Source organism: Diadema setosum, chromosome 20, assembly GCF_964275005.1.
Source record: "Diadema setosum chromosome 20, eeDiaSeto1, whole genome shotgun sequence".
Classification (NCBI taxonomy): Eukaryota; Metazoa; Echinodermata; class Echinoidea; order Diadematoida; family Diadematidae; genus Diadema; species Diadema setosum.
The window spans coordinates 32,680,791-32,701,018 of record NC_092704.1 but is presented as its reverse complement, the minus strand read 5'-3'; the positions used below and the strand labels follow the sequence as shown (position 1 = coordinate 32,701,018).

The window sequence follows — 20,228 nt, the reverse complement described above, 5'->3', positions numbered from 1 at the left end:
AGAATAACTAAGAAATGCTGCTGGTATTGTGTGCCTGAAATGAGTAAGCTTCGAAATTCATTCACATTGCTGACTAACCATACAGATACGAACCACACACACACACACACACACACACACTCACAATAAGTTTTATTCCGTTTCATCATACATTATCATGCTGCATGAATACTGTATATCAAAATGCAAGATAAAATGAGTTATTGTTTGTTTGTTTATCTGATTATTCCTTCTCCATTAAACATACCAGAAATACATAAAACAGGACATAATCTAGTAATAATGAATCAGAAGTAAGATTACAAAATGGATTAACTACACATTTCAAATTTATGATTCATTTCTTCTCTCGGTCTAATATGTGGTGATCATCACTGATCACAATATGTTATATCAGTATGCTTGTCGAAACCTTGTTAATCCGTTATAATTATGGTTCACCTTAAGAATACCGTAGAAATTTGCAAGCATTTATCATATGAATTGCAGATTCATTTGAAATTGCAGAACCAATTTTTATATACAGGAAAGAATAACGAAATGGCTCACAGCTATGTAATTCATCAGAATAAAAGAAAAGAATCAACAGTCAGCGACTGTTTACATATCAGGGCAGGAGTGTTCAACACCCTTGATATTTCTGTTAAAGTTCATTATTCCGAAGGTTCGTAATCCGAAGGTTCGTTATTCAGAAGGATCGTTAATCCGAAAATGTGATAAGTTTTGTTATTCCGATGTTTATTAATCAGAAAATGAAGTAAGGTTCTTATTCCAAAAGTTTGTTACTCCGAATAAAAACAATAATTACGGACCCTATTTCATTGTAAGATCAACGAACCTTCGGAATAACGAACCCTATTTCATTTTCGGATTAACGAACCTTCGGAATAACGAACTCTATTTCATTTTCGGATAAACATGCCTTCGGAATAGCGAATCCTATTTCATTTTCGGATTAACGAACCTTCGGAATAACGAAACGAATGTTCGGATTAACGAACCCTTTTTCATTTTCGTGAATTTTCGTGAAATTTTCATGAATACGTTACTTGTTACAGTAATCTTATTCAGCTAGACTATAACATCACACCGCCGGTTGTTCAGATGATGTTGATTAACGCACATTTGCATTTTTACTTTTGTTCATGCAACGGTAGTCAATTCAATAATCCTGACCTTTTTTTTTTTTCTTTTCATTTGGAACCATCCACGAGATTCTATTCAGGAAGATATTCCTTTATTGAGTCTTCAAAAGAAAACGTAATTACCATAATAAATGATTTTAAGAAAAAATACAATACTTATACAATTAGCACATAAAGTAGATATTTAGTGAGTCATTCAATACACATTTAAACCAAATAAAAAGGTTGTACAAAAAGACAATTTTTCCAAAAACAATGATGTCCCCTATTCAAGCCGGATCTCTGTCCCCAGGAGCCGATAAACCAGTTTGAAAATCAAATTGTCCAAATGTGCTATTACTTTTATTATCATTATTCTACCAACAGAATCCGAATTCTATATCACTCGCTTGAAAACCATGTAGGTTTCATATTTCTTACATTACATATGATATAATCTATGTATCATATACACGTGTATATTATAACTTGAAACCTCAATACCCACAAAATACCAAAGAATTAAGAAAAATTGATATGTGATTATCAAAGTGTGTAATAAACCGTCTAAAAAAACAATGAACGTCATTAAATTTTCGAATTGAGAAACAAAGTTTCTTTTTATTCTGGAGGAGGAGTAGGGAGGAGGAGGGGTAATTAGCAAGGAACGAACCCTTGTTGGTAATAAAGGAGTCTTCGCCAAGACTACCATATGCACCATTGTCATGACAGCCTCTAGCTATAGTACAAACAGGGCCTATGGGACAGACATAGTGTCAGTCAGTGCCGTATATGATGATGTATATCAATATATATATATATATATATATATATATATATATATATACACTCAGCAAAAAAAGTGAGTTCCCCCCCCCCCCTAATATTTTTGGATATATCTCAAAAAGTATTTTACGGATTTTCATAATTCAAACGGGAATGGATAGGGAATTTCATTACTCATAACATGAATGGCATATCATTGCCACCAGATATCATTATTGGTGTAAAAAACGCATTTCATGTCAAAAAAGCATGGGAAAAGTTGCACTTCAGGCTATATGAAGCATATTGTATACATTTCCTATGTAAGTTAGCAAATGACCTTTTTGAATTGTGCAATTCTCAGGAATTTCTTCAGGTTAAACAGATGTTATGCATACCTTTTAAACAATAGCCTTTTCAATATGAAAACGTTGGTAGAAGCCATGTGATTTGTAATTCCAATCTGGGTTGATCACATTAATGTGCCTACATACTACTGTATGGCCATTTTGCATCATGCGCCCAAGTTGCAGATCAGTTTGTTGAGGGAAATGGCATCAAACGTATGGAGTGGCCTGCAAGATAGCCTGACTGTAATCCAGAAGAGAATCTTTGGGATGTCATTAAGCGGAAAGCGAGCAAGAAGGTGAAACATGACACTTCACTGCAAGAATCTAAGAGCATGGGCCAACATTGAGCAGCGCCAAATACAAACTTTAGTTAACAATATGAGGAAGAGATGCCGGCTGGTAATTGAAGCGGATGGTGGACATATCAATTATCAAATACTTCACTGTATGCTCATGAGAAGAAAGAGATAAAGCAATATGCAATCAACCATGCTTAGATGTCCAGAATCATGAGTGATTGTTTGATTATTTGTGTAAAAGTCATTGCAAATCACTAAAGTGCAACTTTTTTTCCATGTATTTTGACATAAACTGCATCTTTCACACCAATAATGATATCTGGTGGTACTTTTTTTGCTGAGTGTGTGTATATATATATATATATATATATATATATATATATACGGTAATGGTGCCGGTGGTGCATGTAGTAGTCTTGCCGCAGAATGCAGACTCCTTTACGACCAAGAAGGGTTTGTGCCTTCCAACTTAGCGGAGGGAGCTGGTAGACGGTTACTCAAATTCAAATGTTAACCCACTCCCGTGGAGTCGTTCTTGCAGTTCTCTGTCGAATTGCTCACTTTGTGCCACAGTGAAGCAGTTCTTCCAGTCACCGACGATGCCTGTAGGATCATAAAAACAAGTAAAGGCAAACAAAACTATAAAAAGAGCCCACTCATTTTGTGTGTTTCTTCAGGCTGTTGTAGTATGTACTAGCACTAGTATCATACCGTTACTATCTCTGTTCTCCCTGCCTTATTTTGTGTATAATAAAAGTGACTCTAGGTAGTCTTAATTATCACTAATACTAACTGGTGCACTATCATTTTTGGTAGTGTCCGGAAGCAAATTGCCTGTGGTAGGATCGATTTCGTTTTACATTTATGTTTACGTTTATAGTTTTTTCTCTCTTTCTTCTGGGCTTCCGATAGGTCATTAATTAATGTTTTGCTTAAGAAATAAAGATATAATTATACAACAAATAAAATAAACACATACACGTAGAGACACACAAGTTGCATGTACAGGAAAGTCATATTTAAAGGGGTGGCATAGTTTGTTTGTTTGTGTGTTTTTTTTTTGTTTTTTTTTTTTTAGATTGGGGCTTAGTTTTTCAACTTCTTTTTTTTTGTGAGATAATGAGAAACCACTGATGAATTTAATATAAAAGAGCAAACTAATTCTAAGAGGAATTTAGTGTTCATTTGATGAAAACTGATTTTGAAATGGCTGAAATATCCAAAACAAAGGGATCCTCATAAAGGGTGGGGCCCAACTTAAGTTAGAACCTCTTTGCTTTATACTTTGCTTTTTATAGCTCAGCCAATTCAGAAACGATTTTTATCAAATAAACTTTGAATTCCTCTTTTAACATTACATACACGACATACGGTGTTTTCTAAGTATCATGCAAAAAGTTAAAGGCTGAATCCTGGTTTCAACCAATAATATACCATCCCTTTAAGCAGAGAAACGTCACGAGTAATACCTTCCTCGTATGATTCAAATTACTTGTCATTAAGTTTTACACTAGTTGATTATTTTGAAAAGTGTAATCAGTTTTCTTGTTAGCAGGTCGTTAAAAAATTAATGATGGAAAAGTAAAAAAAAAAATAATGTCCTTAAACATAGCTTCCCTTTTAACCACGCAGGTTTACATTTTTGAAACGAACAATGCCTATATTGTTATTTTTCTATCAAAACCATGATGAGTCTCCAACGGCTTTTAGTGCAGCAAACTTTCAATCTACAAACAGAAAGCCCCATTAAAGAGCTTTGAATCCAATAGAGACATCAATACACTTCAAGCTCTCTTGATCTTTTTCTCCCCTGTAGCTGGTGTGACCAAAAAGATGAGTTTTGTCGCAAAAATGCTTAAGCTGGGTTTGTTTGTTTGTTTATTTATTTTCGCTTTAATGTTACTCCATCAGCAGAATGATAGAGCAATAAGCTTTCAAGTGATTCATCATTTGTTACATAACAAGTAATATTTTTCAAGATATTATTATAAATATCTGATGTTTTCTTTTGATTTTAGTATTTATGTAGTAGCTTCAGTGGGAAATCTAAGCGTAATTGATAAGTATGATGGAGTTGATCCGTTTTGAGGTCAAACTTTACATATATTTTGACACCTGTTATCTGTTTGAAGCAGAGAATGATTAATGTTCATATTTATAACTCATTTGCTTTGCTTTGCTTGAACTTTTCAGTTACAGTGGCATGCTGTAAAGTAATTCGGAGTTTATAGGTATTAACACCTTTTATTCTACGTATTACTCTACGTATTCCATGTAGTACAATTTCCTCTTCACAAAAGGTTCAGCAAACGACTCAATAAACCATATCCCACAGTTGGAGGAGCTCGTACTGTATTATCCTGCTTTATAAAATGGGTTCAAGAATGTAGCCAATAGGAAGCGCTGAAATGAGACACACCTCCTTCCTTTACTTCAGTACAATTGCACTGCCTGTAATCCTATGGTAGATTGCCGATCGTCTGTGCGCGCGGCGGCTCCTTTGATGAATTGCATGCATACGCGTACGCGCTGTCAATCCTGTAAACAACTTCTAGTTTGGGCTGCCGGCGGCCGGCCGGCCTGTCTTCCCTTGTGCATAACATATGTGGCGTACAAGAGGTACGTACGTATACTGTACCGTACTATACGTACACTTTGTACAGTACAGTAGACCAAGCGTTATGGGACCGGACGCGTACATGGAGTCACTTTGAAGAGCAAATCCAACGATTTAGCAGGTTAATTCTCACGCCGTTTTCAGAGTTTTCAGTCTATATCAAGTCTTTAAGGTAAAGGGTGCATATTCTATGTAAAATAAGTAAGTTTTCATGCGGGTGTCCGGAAACCCAACCCCCCATTAGGCCTACTGTATGTGCGGGATTTCCGCAAGTGCGACGTGCGTAAAAGTTTGGGACGAACATCTTCGGACGTCTTGACCCACAAAGGTACGTGAAAAACGCTGAAAAATGATGTTAGTTTTCGAATTTTCGACCCATTTTATAAAACAAATGATGCACAGGATTATTTCGTGGCGTTAGTGTAGGCGTAGCTCACTCTCGGGTATTTACAATGTAGTGCAACATGCACTCGGCTTCGCCTCGTGCATGTTTCACAATTGTAAATACCCTCGAGTGCACTACGCCTACACTAATGCACTCTATCCTGTGCATCATTTGTATATTATACAGCGGATAAGTTGTATTGCCTAATGATTTAGAGATCTTTGACTCGAATCCTCTGTCAAGGTATTTTGCCCTACCATGTCCTTGACGAGAAGCGCTTGAATTTGTACCTAATACATCAATAAACATTATTTTTACAAGGACTGACTCTAGTGACATGACTGACGGGGGCTGGGTTTTTTTTAACATAATGAGACCATTATATTTTACTGATATTGCATTACCCTTGATGATCTATTTCATCTTTATGTCATATGTTTACCATATAAAAAACAGTAAAACAGAAAGAGAACATATAAATTTATTGCATAATGATATACACGTACTTTAATACATTTTGTCTTTTTCTGTGTATACTATCAGTATTATCTGTAATTACTATTATCATCATGCAACATTATCATAATTATGTGTCCCTGATCACAAAACCAACAAAAAGTCGCCAGACACGGATTCTTAGTTAATGGCAAATTCGGGAAGAGCAGACTCTAAGCTTTTGAATGATGTATAACTCAATTCAAACGGACTCCAATAACCTATCTAAATACTGGAAAGAAAGCACACACTCTGGAAAAGAGTGAACTGAGAAAAGAGGCTCTAAAGTACAGGGTATTCAAGCGCTTAATCTTCACCAAGCCTAGCCCGACCAGACGCTGTTACGCTATGCGAAAACAGCGTCTGACGAGCGCGGCATGCAGCCTCAAAGTGAGGAACCTCAACACAACTAGCACTACAAAACTTAGGAAAATGTATACTTTTCTCCTTTAAACAGAATACTTTACTCACGTTAAATGCATGTTTCTATTACAGAAGAATAGTTCGCCACACTGGGTCCATGGAGACCACTTGCGATAAGTCCGTGGAACAAATAAATGACACTTTCTGGCGCAATTCCTGACCGTCGGTACGTCGCGACGTACCATGTACAGCGACTGGCCTGGCGTGAAAAATTGTGTACCGTGTGGACATGCTGGATATGATGATCAATTTCGGTAAGTTTCATTGCGTACATTTGAATACTGATAGCATCAGATGTAGAGTAAATATTGAAAAGTATACTCGTTGAGTTTGAGGTGACGAAAATGATGTTAAGTACCAAAATTCAAAGCTATCGTAATACGATTACGTCGCTCTCCTAGTGGTTGGTGGTCGCGCGCGTACAGCCCTGTCGCGACGTACCATGTACAGCGACTGGGCTGTGTATAGTTACACCAAGCCGTGCTAGCTGTGCGATGAAAGGGACACAAAAAGATGTAAACCACCAGGGAAACAACAATAAAGGGATATACAAATTAAGCTGAAATTGAACATGTTCTATCAACACAATTTGTCCATGATTAATGCTAATTTTCAAAGCAGCAGCGTTATCCTATCAAAAGTTATTAGACTTGAAAGTGAAGAGTGTGCAAGGGATTTCCAAGACATCATTCTATCCCCCCCCCCCTCCCCCGCCAAAAAAGGGGTTATAGAAAAACTGTTGAAACAACATACCTCTTTCAGGAAGTATGAAAAACTCAAGATTGATTTGGTTGACCCATTTCACATTTTTTGAGACCTCACATAAAATCAAGGGGTGCGACTTTGCGACATTAGTTACGTTCAGAAGGCAGGCCATAACCTCGAGGTTTAGCTCTTGCTCTCTAACTACGACGTGTGTCCACACGACGAATCTTAACCTCGAGGTTAAGCTTCTGCCCCCGTAACTACGAGTGGGTCCCACTCGATGTTAAACCCACAAAACCGGAAGTTTCAGCCCACACTGCTAACAAGGCGTCTATTTCTTCTTTAGTCCAACCCTGTCGGACTCCCTTTAATATCAGTACTCTTTTTCCCACCGGCGGCACCAGCTTCCTCTGTCATGGTATGCAAAGATAGCACTGCACTGATGACTTTATGCTTTATGAAGATATTCGTCGAAAACAATTTTTTAGCGTCGGAGAAGAATATAGAATACAGTAGCGAGTTCGACGTGTTCAGTTTCAGAGATCAAGTGCATGGGAAGAAAAGATGATGTTGTTGTGATGTGCGTCATAGGCTTTTCACCACGTCGGGCGCACGTGTAGTGTATTTGTGGTGTACGTTTGGGAGGTTGACCCGGAAGCAGAGGGAAATTGTGAGGGCTGGAGTTCACGGCGAGGTCACTCTAAACTTCGAGTTCGTTGTTTTTTGTGTCCACACGGTGCTTAACTACGAGTGGGGACCCCCCGCGGCTCGTGGTTAGAGCGCTAATAATAATAATAACAATAACAATAATAACAATAATAATAATTAAAAGAAATGATAATGATAATGAAAATAACAATACTCTCACCTTTGCGGTAGTAACTGACAGTGCCGTGCGCTCTGCCATACTGATTACCATCTTTCAAGGTCTCTTCAAGACGTGCCATCTCTTTTCTGATTCCGTCGATCGAGATTTTAGAAATGACGTCATCCAGTACATCCTCGGATATCGGGTGGTTGATGAAATTAGCTATGCTTGCGACGCACTCTCGCTGTTTCTTTGATTATGAATGAATGAAAACATATTTAGGAGAACAAATAAATGAGATCGGAAATACATATCAAATTTTAAAACAAGTGCTTTTATTTCTCTCTCTTATCTATCAACATGTCATTCCTTTGTTTTGTTGCTTAAAGGGATTGCATAGTTTTGGTTGAGACCTAATTTCAGGTTCCTAACACTTTTTGCTGAGATGAGAAACCTCTTATGAAATATGAAAGAGCATGTAATTCTATGAGGAATTCAACGTTTATTTGATGAAAATTGGTTTTTAAATGGCTGAGATATCCAAAAAAGAGCAATTCTAATAAAGTGTGGGACCTACACTTTATTACGAACGCTTTGTTTTACTTTGTTTTTGGATGTTTCAGTCATTCCAAACCCGATTTTCATCACATAAACTTTGAATTCCTCTCAAAATGGTAAGCTCTGTACTACATAAGTGTTTTCTTGGTATCTCGCAAAAAGTTAAAAGCCCAATTCTCATATCCACCAATACTGTACCATCCCTAATTCCCTTTGTCTGTAGACTCTATCTGTACTTTTTTTTCTTTTTTACTCAAGTAATACACAGGATTAGAGCTGGCACGTCTCAAGGCGTATCGGAGCAATTACTCCGGAGGGAATTACCAACCCCCCTCCCCCTGATTAAATACTGGTTAGTGATAAGGTTAGTGTAACGTTTAGGGGAAGGGGTGGTTGTAGGATTATAGTTTGGATTAGGATAGGGTTAGGGTCAGGGGAACGGTCCGGGGTAATTTCCCGGGGATCATACCCTAGACCAGTTCAAAGGGTAAAATATATCATTTCCATTGAATTTACGTTTCACAAAAGGTTACAGAAATGAAAATACCGTTTCTTTTATACGCACCGTTTTCATGTCTTCGAACTTTAAGAACATGACGTTCTCTAAGTGTCTGACTTTCCAGTATGACAAGACATGCTTGTCCCAAGCTCCGTAGATGTCTAGACGACGATATGAAGGGAAAAGCCAACAGTTAAATCTAGGTTGGTCCAGTAAAAATAACACAATTGGAATAGTTCATGTTGGAATCCGGTTGAGGTGTTGGTTAAAGAATATCGTATATCTTTATTTCAAAGCGACACGATTTTCGATGAATAAAGCCTGTCATCACAAAACACGTCTTAACGCTTATATATGTTTTCTCGAAGTAAGATGATTATAATATGGCTGTCCCCATATTTCGTGTGTGCCTGTGTTTTTGCCTGTCTGTTCGTATGCTTGGGGAGTTTTTGTTTGGGTTTTCCATCTCCAAGTTTCATAAGTGGATTATAAACACATTCAGAATCTAAACGTTCGTGTTGTTGAATACAGACATAAAAGGAATAAATGCAGTCTACACAGAAGTTTAGATTCCCAGAAGTGATATGAAAATGATAAAATCAGGGACATTTTATATAGATACAGATAATAATGAGGGACAAGGGGTGCACGTCACGAGAATTTACGACACCACGAGTCACACAGCCTATTCTACGAGTTATACAGCTCACGAGTCATACAGCCCATGAGTTTTACACCTATAAGCAAACAAAGCCCACGAGACCGACACATTAAACCCTGTGTTGTATCTGTCGAACTAGTGGGCTGTTTTTACCTGGTGCCGGTATCATGGGCTTTATTTCCCTATAAACTCATGGGCTGTAGGATTCGTGGGCTGTATGACTCATGGATGTCGGTCTTATGGGATGGACCTAAACAGGAAACTGGGTATATGATAACTTGCAGACCAGTGAAAGGAAACAGAATTATTCTATGAATTTCCCCCGAGAAGGAAATACCCCGGACTCAAGGTCTGTAACATACATCTTTAAATCAGTATTTTTTTTACAAATAAGAAATAATCTCGCCCAAAAGATCCCCCAGTCCGAAAAGCTGTTTGTTGATTTTTTTTTTCTTTTATAAACCCCTGATTTTAGCTCCTTTTTTCTTTCTATAACGCACAGGATCGAACTAATCGATAATTTAGTTCGGAATTTAAAGAGTAAGAAAAGGGCTTGTTACGATAACATTGATGATATTCTTTTAAAATATATTATAAATTCTATTTTTAATCCCTTGGTACATATGTTTAGTTTGGCTGCAAGTAACAGTATTGTCCGCGAGGTTATGAACGTATCTACGGTTATTCAAGTTTTCAAGAAAGGGAATAGGGAAGATGTCTGTAATTACAGACCAATATCTTTGTTATTCATTTTCTAAATTACTTGAGAAAGTTGTTTACCCGAGACTTTTAGATTTTCTTACTAAGCATAGTAATATTTCTGATAATCAACTTGGTTTTCGGCAAAAACACAACACATCTTATGAAGTCATTTGCTTCAAAGTCTCTAAAACTCTAGATACATTTTATCATACCATAAGCATGATAGGTGTATTCCTGGATTTCTCTAAGGCCTTCGATACCATCGACCACAAAATACTTTACAAATTATCCCATTATGGTATTTGAGGTACGACCTTTATTGAGAGGTTCAGGAATTACCTCACTAATCGCAGAAAATTTGTATAATATCGATGGTCAAACTACATCTGTTATGCACGATATATCACTTGTGGTTTACCGCAAGGAAGCTTACTTGGACCACTTTTATTATTTTGTTCTCTATATCGACGAAATAGAAATTCATCAAGTTTTCTTTCCTTTTTACTATTCCCTGATGATTCAAATGTGTTTTTCTTGCTCTGATCCTGAGTTATTGACTGATACTTCGAATATCGAGTTGATTAGATCACTTTACTGGATAAGAGCAAAGAAATCCTCAATTAATCTTCAAAAAGATATATATATATGTATGCTTTTCAGTATTTCTTTGGAAATATCATCCCGGAACATTTCCTGGATAATGGAGTCACAGCGAAAGTTTCCTTTATCAAATTTTCAGGTTTGCTTCTTGATAATAAGCTCACCTTAGCCTCTTTGTAAGACTAAGAGCTTGAATAGCCTGTTTTCTCAGTGCACACTCTCTCAAAGTGTGTGCCTTCCCTCCAATATTAAAATGGGTTTCGAGAGTCCATTTGATTTGACTCATGCATCATTAGTCTGATCTTTCAGAATCTGCTCTTGACTAAAAATCCATATCTGGCGACTTTTCGTTGGTCGTCTGATGCAGGGTCTATGTAATCATAACCACAGTCACGAAATAGTCACTCTTATGACACATTGACATCATGTATCATGACAATTCAACAGCTTGTAAAAGAAACTCTACAAACACACACGTGTATGCGGATTGGTCTTTAGCTTCCAAATCCCTACTCTCCTATATATGCACACTTTATACCAGAGTTTTTCATACCGTTGAATACTAGGTGCTTTTGATTCGTTTTCTTTTTAGTTACACACTTTGTCAATTTGTCACACTTTATTTCTGAAATAAAGTGTGAAAAATTGAATACGTGTTAAAAGGCTTGGATGTGAGAAATCGATGACAGAAAAACACGACATTATTCAGGAAGTCAATGAACGCCAATCTATCCACGATATGATAACTATTCATATTTATGAATCGATCGGTTAAAGGTGCATGGTCCCGGTGTTTTAGTCAAATGCGTACGCGGGCGCACGGCGCAAGTTTCCGATAGAGACCTATGCTATCGACTCCTCTTTGGCGCTTACGCTGTGGCCCACTTCCCCGAGTCCGAAGAAGTCCGATCCACTGTAGTCAGTGGTCCGATCACAGTTCGGCTCATGATTCGGCTGAGGGGGATGACCTCTATAGCAAACTTCTTTTGTGATGTCATTATAAGAAGCACATATGCACGCACCCTGGCATTACTACAGACTGCGCAATGCGCAGAGAAGACAACGAAGGCAACATTACTTAGCAACACCTACGCACTTTACTATTGATGACATCACAACTTCGGTAATCTTCATATCAATGCTAACGGTGATCGGCAGTATCATCAACAGCGCCCTCTGCACTACCGGGGCTATGCACCTTTAAGAAGAGACAAAAATAGAATATTGCCTTCAGTGTCTCTTACTTTGATCGGTGAACACGTTGTTGAGAAGCTTGTCCCATGTGAAAAAATCGCCTTGCGGGGTGTTATTTACAAACCTGAAGTAGGACGTCATCACGTCTTTAGGATTCCTCGCCAGGTATATGACCTGGGGATTGAAAACAACATGACTTTGTAGTGAATGTTTGTTATTCCGAAGGTTCGCCAATCCTTCTTCGTTATTCCGAAAATGAATTAATAAGGTTCATTTTTCCGTAACACACAAATCCCTTATACCTGGACTTTTGTTTATCTGACAGTAAAAAAGGTGCGCTATTCAGATTATATGAGGTTTGTCGTTCTGAAGGTTCATAGATCCGAAAATAAAATAAGCTTCGTTATTCCGAGGCTCGTTAATCCGAGAATAAAACAAGGTTCGTTAATCCGTACAGTAACTGTTGAGAGTGAGTGTACTACAGAGTGTATCAAAAAAAAAAGGAAATCCACCTTTGGAGGGCTACCATTTCGTAGTTGTCGGCTATGGAGATTGTAGGCCTAATGTTGATTGTGAGGAAAGGGGAACTCTTCCTCTTTCCATTGATACCTAATTATGTTGACAAATGTCATGAATGACTGAGCACATAAACATTAAAGACAACAATGACAAATTGCACTTTCCCAAGTTTGCGTGTTATTGTGAAGGAACAATGCATGTCTCACTGCATGGATGAGATCTGTCAATAAAAGTTGCTAAATAGGCCAGCCTGTGCGAACGCAGGTTTGTGTGTAGGATTTGTGTTTAGGATTTGTGTTAAGATTTTTCTCCTAACATAGCTCTCAGTGACAAACCGTGTCTTGAATATGAAGAGACTAAAATGGATCATGGTTTCACCTTAATGGGAAGGACCAAGTTTTCGACAACGTGGCCATGTTGAAGGTTATGAACCCTAAAACATTAGAAGACGCCCTTAAACACGAATCTGCATGTCACAAACACACGCACACACACACACACACACATACACAAACACGCACACACACACACATATTCATATTCCCTGATTCAGTGACATGCCACAAGGAATACAATTTTACGTGAAACTTATCAGTTCTGTTTCTTATCACAGAAAAAAAAAATATTGCCTGCGACCGTTATTGAAAATTTGAGGTCAACTGGAGGTACCGAGAAGGTGAATGCATGTTACCGTCGCTTTGGCTTCAAAGATTCCTGGCGGTAGGAGATGGAGCGGTAGATGAGAGGTCATCACTCTGGGAGAATCCACTTTCTCTAGTTCGTGATAGAAAGGCCGGATCGGCGAGCGGGACTTGAACGTGTCCTTGCTGGACATGCCCCCCTCCAAGTGATACTTCATAGATGCTCGCCGCACGTTCTCCCACACTCCGTCGGCTAGGAGTAGATGTACTATCTCTACCATCCAGTGAGTGCCTGAAGAAGAAAGTTAGTTGTCCAAACTTGTTGCTTCCGAGACTTGATAATTTGCAAGATTTGTTGCAATAGTTTGCCATACAACAATATTTTATGTAATTCTCAATATGGATTTCGCTCTAATTTTTCAACTGAAATGGCTCTTGTAGATCTGCAAGATAGTATTCTTACTGCGTTAAATGATAATTTGTATGTTATTGGAGTTTTTCTTGATTTGTCTAAAGCTTTTGATCTGATAAATCATGAAATATTGATTAAAAAGCTTGATTGTTATGGTATTAGAGGTCATTCATTAAAGTGGTTTAGAAGTTATTTGAACAATCGGACACAAGTTACATTATATAAAGATACTTTATCGGATACATGTGATATTTTACGTGGAGTCCCCCAGGGTTCCATATTAGGTCCATTGTTATTTTTGATATTCATTAATGATATGTGTAATATTTCACGTGTGGTTAAATTTATTTTATATTCTGATGATTCTACTTTATTGATTTCTCATTCTGACTTGAATGTGTTGATAAATAATTTGAATAATGAGTTATTCAAATTCTCAAAGTGGTTTTGTGACAACAGATTAATTGTTAATATTGAAAAATCAAATTATATGTATTTTTTTAAAGGTAGGAAAAAGATTCCAGAATTGGAGCTTTATGATGTAAAAATGAATGATGTAAAATTATCTCGAGTAGAATATACGCAATTTTTAGAGGTTAATATTGATTGTAATTTGAACTGGAAAAAACATATAACTATGACGAATAAAAAAATTTTGAGAAATATTGGAGTAATTAATATGTTAAAAGGTATTTTACCTGCAAAGGTTTTGATTTTGTTATATAACAGTTTGATCTTATCTCATTTGAATTATTGTAATGCTGTATGGGCGAATACTCCTCAATCAAATTTACACGACACTTTTATCCTTCAAAAAAGAGCAATTCGACTCTGTACAAACTCGCATTATAAAGCGCCGTCAATCCCTCTGTTTCTGAAAATGAATGCTTTGAATATATATCAATTGAATAAGTTTAATATTCTCATGTATATGTTCAAGCATAAAATGAATTTGCTACCTGAGATGATTTCTGGTATGTTTAAATCTAATTATCAAATTCATAGTTATAATACTCGCAGTAGTAATAAATATCATTTACTTAAGGTAGATAAGATGTATGCAATGCACACACTTAGACACACTGGACCCTCATTGTGGAATTCCTTACTTCATACAGTTATAAATTCTCCAACTACAAATATTTTTAAGAAAAATCTGAAAAGACACTTGTTAGAAAGTTAGATTTGTTATTATGAAATACACTATGATTATAGATAATTTTATGGTTTTTGTTTTCTAGGGGTGATATGACTAAACACTATAATTTCATCAATGATAATATTTTTTTGTGTATGTTTGTCTCTTTGTTTTTTTTTTGTGTGTGTTTTTTTTTTTGTAATACTTTCACCTGTCCTATGTCTTGATCGTAATGCAATATTATTTCCTATTATTCTGTCTGTTGGGAACTACCCTGACAAGACTCCGGTCTTTTGTAGTTTCCATGTTTCATTTTATAGTTGTTATCATGTTACGTATGCATGTTCATGTACTCGTTTACTGTCCTCAGTTTGTCATTGTAAAAATTATATGTTTTTTAAATGAAACATAATAAAGTTCAAGTTCAAGTTCAATTATAGGGAGTCTGCTCAAAGCGAAAGAAAAATCGCTTATAAAAAAATTCTCTGCATATCCAAAACATGACGTGGAGTTTTTTGTCTTTATCAGCATGCACACAATAAGTGGGAAATTCAATGCATGTTTTGAAGGGAAGAAAAATTTTTGTCTTAAGTTACGTTCAGACGGCAGGCCCTAACCTCGAGGTTAGGAAACCTCGAGGTTTAGCTCTTGCCCCCTAACTACGACGTGTGTCCACACGACGAATCTTAACCTCGAGGTTACGAAACCTCGAGGTTAAGCTTCTGCCCCCCCCCCCCCCGTAACTACGAGTGGGTCCCACTCGATGTTAAAACCACAAAACCGGAACTTTCAGCCCACACTGCTAACAAGGCGTCTATTTATTCTTTAGTCTAACCCTGTCGGACTCGCTTACAGGTACTCTTTTTCTCTGTCATGGTATGCAGAGATAGCACTGCACTGATGACTTTATGCCTTTATGAAGACATTCGTCGAAAAAAAAAATTTAGCGTCGGAGAAGAATATAGAATACAGTAGCGAGTTCGACGTGTTCAGTTTCAGAGATCAAGCGCATGGGAAGAAAAGATGATGTTGTGTCGTGCGTCATAGGTTTTTCACGTGTGGTGTATTTGTGGTGTAGTACGTTTGTGAGGTTGACCCGGAAGCAGAGGGTAATTGTAGGGGATGGAGTTTACGGCGAGGTCACTCTTAACTTCGAGTTCGTTGTATTTTGTGTCCACACGGTGCTTAACTACGAGTGGGGACCCCCCGCGGCTCGTGGTTGGAGCGCTAACCATAAGATTTCTCGTGGCTCGAAACATCGAGAAAAACCTCGAGGTTTGCTAACTACGAGTGCGTCTTCACGGTCCCTAACTACAAGCTCTAACCTCGAAGTTTCCTAACTTCGAGGTTAAGGGCTCCCGTCTGAACGTAACTTATGTTACTCAGTATATCTGCTGTGGGAAAATTGCACATTCTTATCACACGGTCCTGCGTTAAGCTGCGTTTACACCAAATTCGGCACGCGTCACGGAACGCGGATTTTGCTACGGTGCGCCAAAAGGTACCAGGTCTGGTTCTGTAGGGTAAACTGGCACCTTGTCTACAACCACACTGTCCACTGTTCACCTAGTAAAATGCCATCTCGTCTAAACTCGTATCGTCTACTACCAACTCGTCTACCAACCATTTTGTCTAAATGCCAATTAGTCTAATTGCCATTTCGTCTACTAACCTTTTAATCTAATCTCTAATTTGTCTAAGTCACATTTCGTCTAATACCCATTATGTCTATTGACCATTTCGTCTATTAATCATTAGGTCTATGAATGAAATAGTCTACAGCTCATTTTGTCTAATAGCCAATTGGTCTACATCCATGCTGTCTAATACTCAATTAGTCTAATAACCAGTTAGTCTACTCCCAACTGGTCTACACCCAACTGGTCTACACCCAACTGGTCTACTCCCAACTAGTCTACTCCCAACTGGTCTACACCCATCTGGTCTACACCCAACTGGTCTACTCCCAACTGGTCTACACCCAACTGGTCTACTCCCAACTGGTCTACTCCCAACTCGTCTACACCCAACTGGTCTACTCCCAGCTGGTCTACTCCCAACTGGTCTACTTGTTATATAGTTGTTGTTGTTGTTTTTTGTCTACTCCAAACTTCATCCAGTTTCCTTTCCCACTGAAATAGGTTGAACACTCTTGGTGCCCCATTTGGTTTGAATTTTTCGTTCTATTTATGACAATTCGATTACTTTTTTATTAAAAAAAAAAATAATGTCACAGTGTGAAAAACTTGCTGGGCGGTCGAAATGTAATTCTGTTTCGTAGGACTGACAATTCATTTGTGATGGAGGATTGCAACTGAGCTAGTTTATTATCATTTAGTTCTTTTACGGCCAGGATGTTGACTGGATAGTCGTGTCTCTCCATTGATATGTCTTTATATTCAGCATGTGCGGAATAATTAACAACTTTAAAGAATAGACTATTTTGATTTTTGTACCAGGGCAGGGTTATGAATAGTTCGTGACAGTGAGACGGACTGGACACTAGACAAAAGTGGTATGATGACCAGATGGGAATGATCAGTTTGGGTAAATTGTTGGGAGTATACCAGTTGGGAGTAGACAAATTAATATTGGGTATAGACGAGTTGGGAGTAGACGAGTTGGGAGTAGACCAGATGGGAGTTAACCAGTTGGGTGTAGACCAGTTGGGAGTAGACCAGTTGGGTGTAGACCATTTGGGTGTAGACCAGTTGGGTGTAGACCAGTTGGGAGTAGTCCAGTTGGGTGTAGACCAGTTGGGTGTAAACCAGATGGGTATAGACCATTCTGGGTATAGACGAACTATGGGTTGGACGATATGATAACTAGACAAAGTGAATGTAGACGAGATGACTTGTAGACGAGGTGGGAGTAGACAAAGTGGCAGTAGGCGAAATGGATATTAGACGACTTGACAAGTAGACATTGTGAGTATAGACGACTTGGCTATTAGATCAATACATTGCTCAGTAGACGAAATGCTCCTTAGACGAGTTGGGTATTAGACAGTACGGGTAGTGGGCAAAGTGACTATTAGACAACATGTGTACCAGACAAAACAAGTTGTAGACCAAATAGGTATTAGACCAATCGGTAATAGACGATTTGCCAGTAGACCAATTGGAAAATAGACAGAGTGGCTGTAGACGAGGTCACTATAAACCTTCTGTTATAATATCACTTCCCCGCTCCTATTTTGTTAATTAATTGTATATCAATCTTATACTGTTGATTTTTGTTGCTCGTGATCTTTTACATTAGAATAACAATAACTGATTCTTTTTTAGCAGAACCAGACATGGTTCCTTTGGCGTACTATAGCAAAAAACGCCTGTACCTTGCTCGGTGTGGTAAAACCACCGAACTAAAAACACAGTGTAATGCGTGTCCCTATTCCCAACATACACGAGACCGTGCAGCCGTGTTGCGTCGCCATCTTGCTAGGGCATTTTTTCCTTATATGGAGTGCACGCTTAGGCGCGGCAGTACGCGCGCAAGCAAGAGTGCGCCGTCCGGTGGCTAGTGATTATGACGTAACAATTGTTAAAAAAATGAGAGAGTGGTTGGATCATAGAGCTGTAAATACAGCTCTATGGGTTGGATACACATTATTTTGCAACGGACGACCGACAAAGTGCACTCCATATAAGGAAAAATTGCCCTAGCAAAATGGCAGTGGTCACGTGAGTTAAACAAGTTTTGGTGGCTGCGTATTTCCTGGGTGAACACGCATTCCACTATCTTTTAGTTCGATGGGTAAAACGCGCCATATGAACGCACGCCCGGTTCGTTTTCCCATGATGCTTTGCCAGCTAAGATCTTCCTAAACCAGATGCATGAAGTTATACTTGGTAATGCTAGAGTAATATAAAATGCATTAAAAAATGTAGAGCAATTCCAAGAGTAGGCCTAAAGACGTAACCATGGGTGATTGAGATTACCCGCAGCCGAGTTTTGAGCATGACCAAAACTTTTTCCGGGTTAGTCGCGGGGATTGCCCGCAGGGTAGGTCCACGCAGAACGCCAGTAGGAGGCCCTTAGCGGCAGCACCTCGCAGGCAACTCCCACGCAGGTACTTTCGCAGCTGTAACGCAGGTAGTTCACAGTCCCCGTATGCGGCCAAGATAATGACATTCTGTCGGACTTCTACCATTCCTTCAGAGAAATTCCGTCACTGAGCTGTCAGCCCCCGCTTGCCACGCAGGTCACACAGAATACCCGGAAGAAGAAATTGTCCGGTATGGTGGAAAATCCCCACAGGCAACAAGCCCGCGTAGCTTGCCCGGAAAGGTGTGACGGCGCCTATTAAAACATGGCTGCGGGCACAAGAATTTGCGTGCGCACCTCCGGGCGGCTACGGGTGTGATACGTGCTAGGTACTGTCATGTGCGGGTCATCTGCGGGGACCTCCGGATGGTAAAAATTGTTCTTCGCAAGTCGCACGCAAGGCTTGCCCGGAAAGGTGTGACAGGGTCTTGAAGGATATAATTATTTCCCGCCATCCAGTTACGTTTTGTCATGTATAAGGAAAAGAGAGTAGTACATAATAACAGGTAGGAAATAGATTGTTATAGAGTATGACCTTACCTGATTTCGGAGAGGTGACTATAATGATATCATCTGGATGAAATTTCATGGACTGGACCCCTTCGATAAACTCGGGCCTCACGTGAGGGGGGAATACAATGCCCTTGTAGGTGTTGAGGACAATTCGGGGCGGCCGGGTCGTCTCGTTCGTCGACTTCTTCTCTTCCTCTGTCAAGTCCGTAAAGTTCTCCTCTTCCGCTTTCCCGTTTGTCAACGTCCTCTCGTCCGCCATCTTGTATGACACTTGAAAATTAGCCAATAACCAATCAGTCAGAGAATGATCTCGCATAGAACCAGAACAATGTATCTTTCAATAACACACACAATAGGAGAAAGTCCGTTACCACATACATTAACCTGATAAAGTAGGGGAACTCAGCCCTCGAGAGAATGCAGTGTGGAAGACAAGGTTAAGATTCGAGTATGTTCATAAATGTGTGTTTTCTAGCAGTTTATATTCACAGTGTGTTCACATCCGATAGATGACTGTGGGAATACACTGTGTATTTAGAGTCTCCGGTGTGCGACACAGTGTTCACGGAGTCAACATTACTAACACATGGTTGGGCACTGCGTTCACATTGTTCAAACGCCAGAATTTTACTTTTTACTAATCTTACTGGTTCACGCTGTATCTTTCAAGCGCGATATAACTAGAAAAATATGAAATGAGATGATCTTTAGTTTCATTCTATGTTGGTATAGGCGTAAAGCCTTTTTGCAAGTTTTTCCGGCTTTAATGTTTG

The 20,228-nt window shown here is 38.7% G+C and overlaps 1 protein-coding gene across 1 annotated transcript; it reads right to left on the bottom strand.

Moving 5' to 3' along the window:
- Nucleotides 1-3,031: 3,031 nt before the first annotated feature.
- Nucleotides 3,032-19,714, bottom strand: LOC140243615 (sulfotransferase 1A1-like). The gene is made up of 6 exons (XM_072323281.1): nucleotides 19,483-19,714; nucleotides 13,396-13,637; nucleotides 12,236-12,359; nucleotides 9,095-9,189; nucleotides 8,032-8,221; nucleotides 3,032-3,141 (listed from the first exon to the last, which is right to left on the bottom strand). The coding sequence occupies exons 1-6, from the start codon at nucleotides 19,712-19,714 to the stop codon at nucleotides 3,032-3,034; spliced, it is 993 nt and encodes a 330-aa protein (XP_072179382.1).
- Nucleotides 19,715-20,228: the final 514 nt, after the last annotated feature.